This window comes from Hyperoodon ampullatus (assembly GCF_949752795.1).
Source record: "Hyperoodon ampullatus genome assembly, chromosome: 16".
Lineage (NCBI taxonomy): Eukaryota > Metazoa > Chordata > Mammalia > Artiodactyla > Ziphiidae > Hyperoodon > Hyperoodon ampullatus.
In genome coordinates this window covers 1,689,549-1,705,156 of record NC_136929.1, presented here as the reverse complement: position 1 = coordinate 1,705,156, position 15,608 = coordinate 1,689,549, and the positions used below count along the sequence as shown (strand labels likewise).

General features: G+C 50.5%; 1 protein-coding gene across 2 annotated transcripts in view; it reads left to right on the top strand.

Annotated features, from left to right (window-relative positions):
- The window catches only part of ATP11A (ATPase phospholipid transporting 11A), a gene marked incomplete at both ends in the record, with an annotated part of 116,464 nt that overhangs the window by 65,821 nt on the left and 35,035 nt on the right, over nt 1-15,608 (top strand). For both annotated transcript variants that reach the window (XM_079721922.1, XM_079721923.1), the window contains 8 exons: nt 722-802; nt 4,252-4,359; nt 7,326-7,454; nt 9,840-9,943; nt 10,424-10,474; nt 13,271-13,335; nt 13,999-14,080; nt 15,305-15,455. In XM_079721922.1, coding sequence (XP_079578048.1) covers nt 722-802; nt 4,252-4,359; nt 7,326-7,454; nt 9,840-9,943; nt 10,424-10,474; nt 13,271-13,335; nt 13,999-14,080; nt 15,305-15,455 — 771 coding nt within the window. The remainder of the gene's footprint in view (nt 1-721; nt 803-4,251; nt 4,360-7,325; nt 7,455-9,839; nt 9,944-10,423; nt 10,475-13,270; nt 13,336-13,998; nt 14,081-15,304; nt 15,456-15,608) is intronic.

Here is a 15,608-nt window from a genome sequence, read left to right as displayed (position 1 = left end):
TTATTCTCAGGTGATTGGTTCGCTCCTCAGAAGGAGCAAGGACTTGGTGCCCCTTTATCTGCAGACACTTCACTTGTTTTCTTCAAGGACAAGCGTGTTGGTTCAGAGAGACCTGTTCACTAAAACGTAGCCGTGAGCGCTGCGCACGTGAACTGGTCCCGCCCGCTTTCCGTCCTCATTCTCCAGTACTGATGGGAGAGCAGGGTCTTCCTGATCTTTAGGGGGGATTCTCAAAAAAAAAAACATTAAGAGAAAGAGAGTTAAAAAAAAAAAGAGAGTGAAAACCACAGTGAGGTGTGGATTACGGAACAGGTCAGATGTGCTTTAAGAACAGCAACCTAACTTGTCTCAATCACACAAAATACCGTTGAAGGACTTTTAAAATTTCCCCAACAGCAATTTATGCAAATAATGTAATTAAAGTGTGGCACCAGGAGCAGACGGGTAAATTGAAATAAAACGTGCACTGGAGTCAGCTGGTGTCTTTGCCACTGCTGACGTGGCTTCCTAAGCACATCCCGTAATTAAGGAGAACTGCCCTCAGTTTTATAGTAAAAATTCATATCGAATTTATCTCCAGTGGTGGGATGAAGTGGGGTAATAGTAAAGCGAGTTAAAATGCGTCAGAGCAGACGTTGGAGGTGTTACAGGGCCAGCCAGCCCGTCTGAAGCCCCCGAGAAGCGCTTCTGAAATGACTCAACAGTCCTCTTCTCATTACAGCTGATTATTGATACGCCCACGAGTCCAGTGACGAGTGGCCTCCCGCTCTTCTTCGTCATCACTGTCACAGCTATCAAGCAGGTGAGCTTTACAGGCAGGAAGGAGGAAGGTCCTACAGAGTCTCCGTTATAGGACATCGCCTTTCATCCAAAGCAAAGCTCGTAGGAAACTTAGCTGACTTCTAGAAATTCACTTTTGTGACTGGTTTAGATAGAGTCTTGAGTTAAGAGATACTCGAGTTAAAAGAAGAGAGACTGTGTAATTTAGTGCTAGATTGTCGCCCTGAGAGTTTGAAGAGGCCACGGTCGTTCTCACGTGGAATCGCCCGGAGGCAGCGCCTGAGTTGCTTCGCCCGCTGCATCCCTGGCTGCCTGAACCCCGAGGACCTGCTCGTGCAGAGGGTCTGGGATATGGCTCCATAAGTAGAACAGCCCACGACTCCTGACTCGCTCAGTGTGGATCGTGCTGTTCTTTGAAGTCCTGATAAATAAAGCCGGTGACTAACAGGAAGGACAGGTCGTCTGTTAGTCCCACCATCCGTTCAGCCAGTTTAATGCTCAACCATCACCTCTGTTTCATTCCAGAAGATTCCCGACATCTTGAAAGAAAGCCCTGTACCCATGAGCATCACTCCCCATCCCCCTCCCCAGCTCCTGGCAGCCACCAGTCTACGTTCTGTTGCTATAATTTGCCTATTCGGGACATTTCATATGAACAGAATCATACAGGAGTGATCTTCTGTGTCTGGCTTATTTCACCGAGCATGTTTTCAAGGCTTATCCACGTTGTAGCATGTGTCAGTGCTTCATTCACAGATGAATAATATTCCATCATGTGGATAGACCACATTTTGTTTATCCATCATCCACTGATGGACATTTGGGGTGCTTCTACTTTTTTTTTTTAAATGTGGCTTTATTGATTTATTTACTTCTTGCCACATGGCGTGGCTTGTGGAATCTTAGTTCCCTGACCAGGGGTCGAACCCAGAGAAAGCACAGAGTCCTAACCACTGGATCACCAGGGAACTCCCTGGATGCTTCTAGTTTTTGTGTATTATGGAGAGCACCATTATGAACATCCACATATAAGCTTTGTGTGGACATAGGTTTTCATTTCTCCTGGGTACATACCAAGGAACAGAGTTGCTTTAATGTTGTAAAGAACTGCCAAAGTGTTTTCCAAAGTGAGTGCCCCATTTTACATTCCAGCCAGCCGTGTGTGAGGTTTCAGTTTCTCCACATTCCTGCTAAGGCTTGTTCGTCTTTTTTATTACGCTTATCCCAGCGGGTGTGGGGTGGTATATCCCACCGCGGCTTTGATTTTACGTTTCCTTGGTAACCTGATACTGAGCATCTTTCCATGAGCTTATTGGCCTTTTGTAAATCTTCTTTAGAGAAATAGCTTCAAGTCATTGGCCTGTTTTTAAATTGGGTTGTCTTTTTATCCATGAATCGTGAAAATTCTTTATATGTTGTAGATACAAGTCCCTTATCTGCTGCAGACTTTTTTTTTAGTGATTTATTTACTTATTCATTTGTTTTGGCTGCACCGGGTCTTAGTTGCGGCCTGCGGGATCTTTTAGTTGCAGCATGCAAACTCTTAGTTGCGGCATGCTTGCGGGATCTAGTTCCCCGACTAGGGATGGAACCCTAGCCCCCTGCACTGGGAGCGCGGAGTCTTACCCCCTGGACCACCAGGGAAGTAAGTCCCTGCTGCAAACTTTTGAACACGATGACATTTGCATTTGAAATAATTTACAGAAAGATAGCATCTAGTTAAATTCTTGATGGTCACATTGTTGCTGACAAAGCCATGCTTTCTGTGTTAGTTTCTAAATAAAAAATTAAAAAACTGAACACACATGTCACATGAGACATGGTATAAGTGACAGTGGGTGACAATGGGAATGAGGTGACGCATGGAGGAGTGATTGACTCCAGACCGAGAAAACATGAAGAATGGAGTCTCAAGGTGACCTTCGTGAGCATAAGGGCGGGGCCTGCAGCTCTCCCAGCTGGTCCTCAGTGTGGCCGTCTGGACGGGTCTGTATTTAATACAGAACCGTGAGCAGCACTCAGGGATTCCTTTGTGATAGTTTGGGTTTTAGTTTCCACTCACCAGTCATCTGCAAATACAGGCTTGAACAACGATATGATTTTACTTTATACGCATTAAATTGGCTTTTAAATGTAAAAGTCTGAAGAGCGGATGGGATTAAGATGTGGTCAAACAGGCATCCACACACACTGATGGGAGCATGTCGGGACCGTCCTGGGGAACAGTTTGGAATATCTGGCGAAGCTGAGGATGTGATACAGGGACCCACAGATGGAGCCTGGTCTATGCACTTAGCACATACTGTGTGAGCATCTTAGAACAGTCCAGTCACCAGGGGGCTGGCGACCCCAGGCCTGATCTTAGAGGGTTCTGCCCTGAGGCAGTGATGCAGGCAGGGCTGAAAGAGCACGGAGCCGGCCCCAAGAGCATCCTGACCACAGCGAGGGGCCTCTGGATACAGCAAGTGTCCCTGCTCCTAAGTGTGTGCCCTTGAACTCCCCGCCCTGTGGCTACGGAGTGAGGGCGGTGGTAGCAGCTCCTGGTGGGTGAGACCCGCCCATGGGCACAGAAAGCGCCTGCCTGCCACCTTGGCCAGGACACGGTGCCAGGCAGGTGGGAGCACTGCCCTGCGCAGCCCGGGTCCATCCTGGCTCGACCCTCAGACATAGGCCAGCAGACCCAAGGGGCCTGAGGAGAGGACGAAGGAGGTCCCTTGTCAGAGCTGTGACCTTCCAGGGCCACCCGTCCCCCCAAGCTAACCTCCAGCCCTGCCAACCCCCCGCTGCCCTCCTGACCGAGCCCTGGCTCCAGGGGCTACCCGCTCGCCACCCTCGCCTGCCGCCCTCGCCTGCCTCCCCCGCTTCCTCCCCAGCCCCCTCCTCCCTCTGCATGCAAAGCCCCTCCCACAGAGCCCACCGCCTGGCCAGCTCGCGTGCTCCCGAGCAGCACCTGACGACATCGGACGCCTCTGCGTGACCCTTGCAGCGCTCCCCTGGGTGGGCACAGCCCCTGGGTGCCGCCTGCTCCCCTGCCCGCCTGCCCGCGGCCCTCACCCCTCCCTCGGCCGCTCCTGAGACCCAGGGGGCTCGAGCAGCTCTCGGCCCCCGAGGGACTCCAGGCACAGCCCAGCTGACCCGAGGATGGCCGTCCGCCCGCGTGGGTCCCGACAGGAGCCTTTGGAGCCGTGTCGGGTGGGGCGCAGTCGGGTTGGTCCTGTCCTTGCGGGCCGGAGGCCGCGGCACGGGGTCGGTTCAGGACGCGTGTCCCTGTGCAGGACGCGCCAGGACTTGCCCGGCTGGGGGCTGGGTGCGAGGGAAGGGGGCACAAAAGGTGACGTGGCTTCGCGCACGGCGGTGGCGGGAGCCCAGGGACACGGCTCCCGCCCGCTCGTGTCCACGCGCACTTGACCGTGGCCACGGCCGCGCCCGCCAAGTCCAGGAGGGGCTCACGGCGTCTCTCCCCCACCGCAGGGCTACGAGGACTGGCTGCGCCACAAAGCCGACAGCGCCATGAACCAGTGCCCCGTGCACTTCGTCCAGCACGGCCGGCTGGTGCGGAAGCAGAGCCGGAAGCTCAGGGTGAGTCCCCGCCGACCCCAGACGGCCCCAGACGGCCCCAGACGGCCGCAAACCTGTTACAATGAGAAAACAGCGCCACGGGGCTGTGTTCTTTGGCCAAATCTCCGTCTGAAATTGTTTCATTTATTGGACGTAGCCCCACCCTCTTCCCCAAGTACTGCTCACTTCGGGCAGGCTCCTACCACTATCTTTTTTTAACTTCTCACTTCTATGTATTTATTTTTAAAGCTTTAATCGACTTTATTTTTAGAGCAGGTTTAGGGTCACAGCAAATTGAATGGAAGGTCCAAAGCCTCCCCGTGTCTCCCCCGCCCCCGGTCCCCCATGCACAGCCTCTCGGCCATCAGGCTCTCCCCAGGCCTGTTGTCTGAAGCGTATGACATGATGGTAACCAGTCAAGACAGGGAAAGAAAGCTCTAAGCACCTGTAGAAAATTATTTTACAGTAAGGCAAAATCATATTAGTATGATCAACTCTACTAGTTGGAAATTTATGAAAATGGGGACAGAAACCTCCCTGAAAGCTGCATGTTAATTTCTTCTTTTTCAATATATTATTGGTGTCATAATGCATCATTATGTGTAAATTCATATTTACATTACTTAAGTGGATTATTTTCAGGCCTATGCTAGCCGTTTAGAAACGCTTACACGTGTACAGGTGATGAGTATGATTTTTACGGTTTGTCCCCGAGTCATGTCTCGCTGTGAGCCTGGGACGGAGCCTGGCCAGCCTCCTCCGGATCCTCCGTGGGCTTGTCCTTGTCCTCCCCCTAGTCGCCGCCCCCCTCCCCCTCCCCTGAAGCCCCACCATCCCTCTGTCAGCCCCGGGGCTGCTCTCCTGGCCAGAAGTCGTGGCAGGGCCATCAGGAAGCTGCCGTGGGAGAGAGTCACCAGCCCTTGCGCACAGGGACAGAAAGGTGGGCCTCCACGTCTTTGAACCCGAGCCTCTGCTTCCAGGCACATCCCCAGGCCCTGGGAGGGTCAGCGGGTCAGCCTGGGGGTCAGTGGGTATCTCGGGTGGAGGACAGGGCTCGGGATGCCGGGACACTCCTGTTTCAGGTGTCGTCAGCGTGTGGTCCATCTTCGTTAACCTCATAATGGTTATTATATGTGTTCTATGTTGGATGTACTTTTAAGTTTCTAAACCACATTTTCTTTGTTTTATAAATTTCACCGTCCAGGTGTTTCAGTAATTCCCCTCCGTTAGCCTAGGTTGGTGATATTTTCCTAGTGGTCAAGGAGTCAGGAGGTAAGGAGCTGGGAGGACAGCCTCTCAGTGTGGGAACAGCAGTGGGACCCCCATGTATATGTTAACAGGCTCTTTCGGACCCTAGGCTCCAAATACCATTTCCTTTAACAACTACACTTCCTTTGCAAAGTCTTCTGTACTTTTAATAAACATCTCTTCAAAAACAGACCTAAACAGTACCTGTCAGCAGAAAATTGAATTTTTAATGTATCGATCTCCTATGGGGAATGTCTGCTCTGTATCCAGCCTGTTTTACCCGAGAGGATTTTAATGGAGTCTGTGAGACAAGGAAGGAAGCAAAGGCTGCTTGTGGCTAGTAGAAAAGGAAACTTCAATTTGTCCACCTCCAGGATTTGTCCTCGCGTGGATGGCGTCATACAGTCTGTAACTTTCATGCAGCTGAATTCCCTTAGGACTCACCCAGGTTGGGCGTCTGGACGCCTTCCTTTCGTTGCAGGGTCTGGGGGGCGGGATGTGGCCCAGGTGAAGGATGTTGATGTTTCTCCAGTTTGGGGACGTTCAAATAAAGCTGCTGTGAACATTTGTGTACAGGTTTTTGTTTGAGTATAGTTTCCGTTTCTCTGGCATAAAAACTCAAGAGTTCAGTTGCTGGGTTGTCTTGAAATAATGGTAAAAGAAACAGCCAAACCATCTCCCAGAGTGTCTGCACTGTTGTACCAGCAACGTGTGAGAGGCCTGTTTCTCAGCATCCCCGGCGGCGTTTGGTGTTCTCGCTGTTTCTTCTCTCGGTTGTTCTGATTCTCAGTGCGGTTAAAGTGTGTGCTTCCTTAGAGGCTGGTGAGCATCTTACCATGGGCTTATTTGCCATCAGGGCATCCTCTTCATGAAACATGTGTTCATGGCCTTTACCCATTTCCTACTTGGATCATTGAGGGTTTTTACTGTTGAACGTTGAGGGTTCATATATTCTAGAACCTGGTCCTCTGTCAGAAACACCTTAACGGGGTATTTCGCAAAGCAGAAGTTGTTCATTTTGATGAAGTCCAGTTTACCGATCTTTCCTTTTATGGATGCTGCCTTTCATGTCAAGGTTAAGAACTCTTTGCCAAACCTGGAGCCCAAAGGTTTTCTCATGGTTTTTTTTTCCGGAAAGTTTTATGTTTCAGATTTAACTTCCTGATCCATTTTGTGTTACTTTTCACGTCAGGTGTGAGGTTTAGGTGAAAGTCCCTTTTTTTGCCCAGGACTGACCCAGTGCTTGTCTCTTGGAAACGCTGTCCCTTCTCCATCGAGTGGCTTTCATACCTTTGTCCAAAGTCGGTTAAGTGTATTTTCGTGGGTCTGTTTCTGGGCTCTCGGCTGCGTCGCGATGGCCTGTGCCCGTCTTCTGCGGGGACCGCTCGGGACCATCCAGTGCTGATCACTGCGGCCACATCACAGGCTTCATGCCCGCAGGGTGACTGCCTACCTCATCTGCCTGGTTGGAATACAAATGGTGCAAATATTTCTATCATTGCAAAATAGAATATTGCAAAATATTCTGTCATAATGCACTGTGAAGCATCCCAGGTCTAAGGCTGGGGCATTGACCTCACAGGTCTTTCCTGGGTTTGAGCCAGATGTCCAGGCAGCGATCTTTCTCAGTTGTATTAACATCCACACACCTTCCTACAAGTAACACTGTGATGGTATCTGTGGGAGCCGCCTCCCAGAGCCCGGTTTTCGGTTCACGGTGCTGTCTGTCTGTCCTGCAGGTCGGGGACATCGTCATGGTCAAGGAGGATGAGACCTTCCCCTGTGACCTGATCTTCCTGTCCAGCAGCCGCGTGGACGGGACCTGCCACGTGACCACCGCCAGCCTGGACGGAGAGTCCAGCCACAAGGTAACGTGCCTGTTGTTTGTGCCCCGTCGGAACCCGTCGGGACCTCCCCATCCACCCCAGCTATGCTCTTGTGGCCAGAAGCTACACCGGGCATGAGGCTCTGTGTTCAGGGAAAAGCCAGGGACTGTTTTCCTCTCATTTCCTTCTCCCTGTTTCCCACTTTCTTCCTTCCATCCTCAGCCCCCCTAACGACCAGCCTCTCAGGTTAACAGAAGCAACTCCATGTTCCTTATTTAGCTGTGTCGTTTAGCGGTGGTACCCAGTTAAGGATGGAAGGAAGAGATTGTTGGAATTTTGAAGTTTTCATTTTACTGGTCAAAGTTAGTGACTTGACTGGACTGGAATTGTGTGAAAAGTGAGTCATGAGTCTAGATTTTGCCCGACTGTTACATCAATGAGTGTCTTTTTTTATTTTTATTTTTTTTATATTTATTTTTGGCTGCGTTGGGTCTTCGTTGCTGTGCGCGGGCTTTCTCTAGTTGCAGCAAGCGGGGACTACTCTTCGTTGCGGTGCGCGGGCTTCTCATTGTGGTGGCTTCTCTTGTTGCAGAGCACGGGCTCTAGGCGCGCAGGCTTCAGTAGTTGTGGCGCACGGGCTTAGTTGCTCTGCAGCATGTGGGATCTTCCCGGACCACGGCTCTAACCCGTGTCTCCTGCATTGGCAGGCAGATTCTTAACCACTGCACCACTAGGGAAGCCGTATGAGCGTCTCTTTGTTAAAATATCTTAGTAAGGATTTTCTGAAATTATGATTCATTTCTTACGCTCAATATGGAATTCTGTACCAGCAGCTACTGCTACAAAATTTTAATTAACAATCACAAAAGAAGAAACACATCGCTATTAATTTTAAGGATTTCATTGTTTTAAAAACCTGGAAGCTTCCAAGGAGTTTATGAAAGTGAGCCTTGCTCTGAGGCTCTGGCTCCGGAAATGAAGCTCTAACAGTTCTAGAATGCTGCCCGTGGACACAGGCGATTCTATGCCGGGAAAGCACCAAAGGGTGCCCTAATCCTTTGTGGGTGACTTGGGGTGTCATCGTATGAGGCCCTGTGGGGTTTCCCACGTTTACTCTCACATTTTCTATGTAACGAATCCCAGGAGGGGGGACCCTTCTGGCACAGTCAGCTGTCAGGGAGAGCAGTTCTGGGCTGGAAAGTGCTGGGTGTCCAGTGGCCTTTGGGGCTTGGGGTGTCGTGTCCCGTCCTCCCCGGCCCCGGCGAGCCATGCACACCCAGCTGCAGGCAGTGGGCTGCCCTCTGCACCCCAACCCACAAAGGGACATCACTGCCTAGACGCGTCCCTGGAACAGACGCCACGAGCCTCCGGGTGCATCACTGCTGTCAGGGTGAAGTTTCATGGCAGTCACCCTGGTCCAGACGTGGCCCACGTCAGCACTGGTGCTGCGCTTGGACCTCTCTGTGTTTGTGCTTGGGGGGGCCGGAGTCACCTGAACCCTTTCCTTAAAAGCAGAGGTCACGCCTACAGTTTTCACATCTGTAGGATGGGGGCAAACCTGTGTTCCAGGGGCTCTTGTGAGGCTATAATTAGGAAATGTCCCAAAGTGCCAGATGCACAAGTGCCTCCACAACGTTGCAGGGATGCTGTGATCACACCCCCTGTTGCTCTGAATCCTTTCACGCTTTGCCCGACACTTACTCATGGGAGACACGGAGGAGACTGCGTCCCCTCCCCCGTCCCTCCTTCCTCTCTCTTCCCAAGGCTGGTCCACCCATCCACGCTCCCTGGTGCCGTCTGGGCCCATCTTCTCAAAATGGGGTCCCAGACCCCAGCACCAGCATCACCAGGGATCAGGTTAGAAATGCGGTTCTCGGGCACCACCCCAGACTCATGGCCTCAGAAGCTCTGGGGGCGGGGCCTGGGGTCCGTGGCCCCCTTAGTTTGAGGAGCCCTGGGGTCAAGGCCAGGTGAGGATCCGTGCAGAAAGCTGTGCTCCCCGGACAGTGACAGGTGAGGGCAGCTTACCATGCCTGCGACAGCTGTCTGTGAACCATATAAACAAAAAAGAATATTTTAGGTCCCAAATTTGTTTCCTCATTCAGAGCCACCACTCTGACAGATGAATCCAAGTGCCCAGTTTTGAAGAAGAATTCTGTTAGTTGAGGACCCTGGCTAAGAATGGAAGAATTTCCTGGCACCTAATAGGTACAGGAATCCCGGTGGTACCTACAGTTCTGTAACCTTGTTACATTTGCAAACTCTTTATTATACACCCTGTCTCGTATGGTAACCAGGCTTTGTAACCAGGCTTATTTCTATGCCTAAAAAATTAAACATTGGTGCTGCCCTAGGACGGGAGGCCCCCGCTGCTGGGTTTGTCTTGATCATTTTGGCTGTGACTTCCCATTTCTTGTCAATCTGCAGACCCATTATGCAGTTCAAGACACAAAGGGGTTTCACACGGAGGAAGATATAGACTCTCTCCACGCCACCATCGAGTGTGAGCAGCCCCAGCCCGACCTCTACAGGTGAGCCGGCCTCCTCCTCCCCGGGCATCCTCCCTACTGTCCGTGCCACACGGCCCAACCGCGTGGTGGTTTGGAATGAGATTGTAAATCACTGCTGAAAAATTAGGACCTGGTCAAAAATACATTACTTCTGTATTTTCATAGTCCAGCAACATTCCAATCCATAAATCTTAATACAAATATTTGAAAAGGCTTAATGGAATTAAATTTGTCAAAGAAAAATGAATTTTCTGTATTTTGAGGAAGTGACTCTAAGGGAAATCATTTAAGTCCTGAGCTAAATAGAACAATTAAAAAGTGGGAGGAGTAGGGGAGGAGGGGTTTAGCCTCACACCCCTGTGTTTCCAGTACAGGATCCCAGTCCTTCTTAGAAACGGGTCAGTGGTGAGGAGGGGGCTTCCCCAGAGCCGGGGTCTGGGGTCCTGCCCCCCTCCCCAGTCCCCCGCTGCCGTGGCAGTGACCTGACTCTCCCGTCCCCAGGTTCGTCGGCCGCATAAATGTTTACAGCGATCTGAATGACCCCGTGGTGAGGTGAGGATTCCTGCTTCTTCTAAACACTGGGCGATTTCATCTCTATCGTTCAATTAAAAGTGGATTCTTTTCCGGATGAGAGTTTTTCATCGTTGCTGTCCTGCTGGGTTTGAGGGGGGAATTCTGCGTGACCAGAGGTCCGGGTTCCACTCCACTTGCTGGTTTCTCTTGTGTTCACGTCTGGACGCGTTAACAGACGAACGCCCCCAGGGAGCATGTTCTCCCATGACTCTGCCGAGGGTCTTCTCACAGCCGGGAAGGGTGGGAGCTGGTCCAGCAGGCAAAGGGGAAGGCGCGTTTCCCCAATAGAAACACTTTTCATAACTGAACAGACCGTGAGTCTTCAGCTAGGAGGTTGAACGGTTTCTGACTTGGGGGCCACTTTATTGGGCTGCATGAATCTGCCCAGACTCATCACTGGGACACAGCCTCAGTCTTAGACGTTGGGGGATGTGTCTCCCAAGGGCTTGCCCAGGCTCACGTCCCCCGGGGACGGGGAAATCTGCTTCAGGGGATGGGCAGTGGCCAGTGCGGTCACAGGTGGGTGTCCACACCTGCTTCATCAGTGGCCTCGCCCCGGACCGCTGGCGGCAGGGAGCTGACTCAGCCCTGAGGTCGTGGTGCCCAGACGGAGCCAGCCCTGCTCACTGCAGCTGTGGCCTGTGCTGCCTCACTTCCGGGCCTTGGACGTTTTATCTGCACGTGGCCTCAGGTCTACACTGAGGGAACTTGACTTTCAGTAGGTTTTGACATCGCTCTCCTTCTTCACAAATCCCACTAGTTAGAGAAATTATTTTTCCTCCAAGTTAAGCAGTCACCAGATTGTCTGTGTCCTGGCATTACCTTGTGTATTAAAGAAAATACTGGGCCAGAAGTAGGAAAAAAAGAACACAGTGGGAAATTACTGCAAAATAAATCATCATGGGGTTTATGTCCTTGAAAGGCTCCAGAAATTACTTGTTTTAAGGAAACAGTTGGCACCCCTCTTAGCATGTTTTGATCACCATTCTTCATCAGCAGGTTAGCAGTTGCTTTCCAGAATCTATGGAGGCGTTGCCTTGATCTTTCTTAAATACCTATTGTTCTAAAGGTAAATGCCTAGTTACTTTGGAGAAATAATGTGGATTTCTGTGTCTTGCGAGGATTAATTTGAGTTTAAACAAGAGTGAATATATTTAGACAAGAGTGAATATATTTAGACGGATCCATATTGCCAGCTAGTGAGGCTAGAAAAGTGAGCACTGCAGGCTTTCCTTGTTTGATATTTGGACGAAGTTGAAGGCTGAGCCCTTTGGGAAGATAATTACCAATATATTTTGTATTTTGATACTAGTTCTAGTTTAGCTTTTTAAGTGTCTATATGATTCAGCAGACATGTACTATTTGGGTATTTAGAGATGTTTATAAACTCGTGGTGTGGACAGTTATGGGTTATATATCTAAGCTCTCGGTCTTTTGGGAGTGATATTTCCTCATCCTCCTGTCCAAACTAGAAGTGAAGTACTTTTTGAAGTAAATTATTTTTAGACTCCCCAGAGACACTGTATAAAAGGGCCATTTATTTCCATAAACACCTTGGACAGGAGCTGTCATAAGTGTTTGCTAACAGAGGCTGACAGTACTTGTAACACAAGCAGACAGCACGTGTGCAGCCGGGCACCTGTCCCGCGTGGCTGTGAGGCTGGGGGGCACACGCTGAGGCCATGGGACGGCGCTGGGTAGGCCCGTCGGGTCGGGGGGGGCCCTGCCAGTGCACCCCGCTGGGCAGCCCCTCTTTCTCATCTTCAGCCTGATGTGGCCCTGAGCTGGTTCAGCTAAGTATACTGAACGCATTTAAGCTTAGCACGTTCAGTGGATTCTCAGCCTTCCGTGGTAAAGGGAAATTAAATGCCGACAAAGTGAAAAGCAAGCTTTAGCAAATCTTTCCCTTTACCCTCCGAAGAAAATCAGGAGAATATTGTAAATGGCAAAATTAGTGAATCTGAATTCTGCTTATTTCCCTTCTTTTCTTGGGAAACGAGAAGAAATTATTACTCTGTCAACAAAGGGGACAGCTGGACCACGAGCCCCTGCAGGCAGAGCGTCTGTCTGCTGCTCACTGTTGGGTCCAGAGTGCTTGTTTTTACACGAATGGTTTCTAAATTCCCCGGTCGCTGCGTTGGCCCCTGGAGCAGCAGTCCCTGGCTCGCCCCAGACTTCCAGGCCACCAGCATTCAGGGGCCTTTGGGGCTTGGCTGCAGTGCTTGTAGATGCCACGCAGGGCCTCATAGCCCCCTTCCCTGAAAGCACAACTGTGTTGTGTACGTGGAACCCCCGAGGGGGCGGTAGAAACAGCTGAGTGAGGCGCAGGCACCACTTGGTGTCCCCAGTGCCTCGGGCCTCAGATGTGAAGCCTGTTAGGAGCGGGTTTCCGGGTTGGTCCTTCGAGTGGCCCTTCTGACGAGTGCCCAGGGGCTGCTCATGGCACCCGTGGGGGCCCCAGCACCCTCGCTGTCGCCAGTGGAGCGTGTTTAAAGCCTTGGGGTGCGGCCCAGTGGGGCTGGGGCAGGGCCGGGGCCCTGGAGGAGCTGACTGTCCCGGGATCTCCCAGCAGACAGGTTCTTCCCTCCCCCCAGGGAAACAGCACGTGCTTTTACACGGGCCCGGCTAGCTTTCCTAGTCCAAGCACAAGCAGGTCTACACTGAGACGGTCTCCTCTTAGAACAAAGTGTGTGGAGCCAGTGAGCTGCTTCTCCATCTTGTCATGCCGACCTGCTTTCTCCATTGCCCTGTTTCTGGTCATCCTTATCTTTGCAGGCCATTAGGATCGGAAAACTTGCTTCTTAGAGGAGCCACGCTAAAGAACACTGAGAAAATCTTCGGTAAATGTTTTAATTAGTGAATTATTCATAATAGCTTCTAAACCAAGGACCCATTAAGCAGTTAAAATCCGTAGATTTAACTACGGATGAAAGTGTACCATGAAAGCATCTCTTTGTGCTTTGAGGGGCTGTGGATATGGCCGCGGTAATTTTCCTCACTAAGAAAACCATTTGCCATGTATAACCGCAATCCACAGAGCCGTGACACCGGAGAGTGTTGCTTGCAAATTAAGTGCCTGTAGTTTTTGACTCAAACGTAAACTTATATCTATGAAAGGATTCACAGAGTGTAGTTCTGCAAGAAATTTCCTTTAATGGCTGTATTTCTTTGCTAGTATTTCCCACGTCTGGTGGGTTACTTTTTATGTTTTAACTGAAACAACTTATAAATATACAAATGTGTCCCGTTGTTGGAAAACTCAATACATTAAAATCTGAACTTAAAAAGAAAGTGCGGATTGCTCTTTATGCAGAAAAAGAAAAGCATTCCTTTGGTCTAAAGAATCCTGTGTGACTTTTGATGAGCAGCTAGCTTGCCTAGAAAAATTTAAAATATGGTCCGTTTTGTCCAAAATTTCATTTTTATCGTGGCTGTGCATACTTTATGATGTAGAGCAAGACACAGTTGTGGTGTTGTTCTAACATCTGCTCTGTACTTTATAGGTGTTGCTATTTACACGGGCATGGAAACCAAGATGGCGCTGAATTATCAGGCAAAATCCCAGAAGCGATCTGCTGTCGAAAAGTAAGCTTAGTGCCCCATGGTTCAAAACATGTAAAAACACATCCGTGGCTTCCCGCTGTCACAAACCCCCGCAGATGGGGAACCATTTTCCTCTTAGTCTTACTAGCAACTCCTTCATGGGATCTGATGGACAGTCAAGCGGGTTATTTAGACCTTAGATTGACAGTCTTACTTTGTGGGGACATAAATGGCCACGCATCCTCAGCCACGTCTGCAGGCTCCCGCCCGCGCGTGGACACCGGGAGTTCTGGGTCAAGGTCAGTTGTGGGTGCCCAGCATCTCCTCCCACCATTTCATGAAAAAGTGAAAGTTCAGTCACTTTTCTGATACGGGTTCAGTGAGGAAGGCATTAGCAGAGGGAACAGTCTTCTTTTCATTAAATGGTAAAATCCTGATAATAAGTCAAGGACACAGTTGAATTTGTAAGAAAACATGGCCCAGAATGATGTCTTCTTTGCCTCTCGCGAAAGTGTGTCCTTGACTTGAAGTGACAACTGAGTGTCCACGTGTTGTGTAATAAAGAGCTCTGGGCTCCTGGGTGATTTGTGGGGAGACTGTTGGGGCATCGTCTGTCTGCTCCTGGCAAGTCGACCTTGAAATGTGGTCCTGGGTCTCTGTCCATCTGTGGCTGCATCAGATGTGAACTTGGACAGTTGCTTCTTATTAAAGAAGAATGCTTAGTTTCCAGATGTCTGCATTGACAAGTTGGTTTCAGAAATAGATATTGGAAAATCAAACCTTCTTCATAAGCTCCTAAGATACCCGCTAAGGATTCAGCACTTTTCCTATGCGGAGGGCATTCGCTTCCTCCCTCCCTCCCTCTTCCTTTGTGGTGATAATCTCCAAGTTTGGAGCTCACTGGCTGATGCTCCATGACAGAAGAAATTGATTTCTGGGTGTTCTTTGAATTAAGAGTCCTAGACCACGCAGAAGTCCTGTGAGCAAGGCTGTGCCCTCCTGTCTGTCGCAGTTCCCTGCCCTCAGCACTTTCCCTGGTGGCCCCAGAACACACGCCAGTGCCCACGGAGCGTACTCAGACGTAGACGAGCTTGCATTTTCACTTTTACCGTGACAGGTCGTCGGGGGAGTCCTTTAAAACCTGTTGTTGTGCTGTCCCTGTCTGTTCACAACATGTTCGTGCTGACGTTTGTGAGGAAGGCGACGCACAGCTCAGGATTCCTCGGGGAACGGGAACTAAGTCACCGCCGCTGTCTTGTGTTTCAGATCAATGAATGTATTCCTCATCGTGTACCTCTGCATCCTAATCAGCAAAGCGCTGATTAATACCGTCATGAAGTACGTGTGGCAGAGCGAGCCGTTCCGAGATGAGCCATGGTACAACCAGAAGACAGAGGCAGAAAGACAGAGGAACCCGGTATGGAGAGCAGCTCCGCGGGCTGTCGCTATGGAAATGGGGGGAGACCGATGGGGTCTAGGTCGATGAAATCTTTGTAGTAGACGCGCTCATCGGTAGTGAAGGCGTCCGCTGCCTGCCTCGCCCCCGGCCCCGCAGCTGTAGACACTGGTT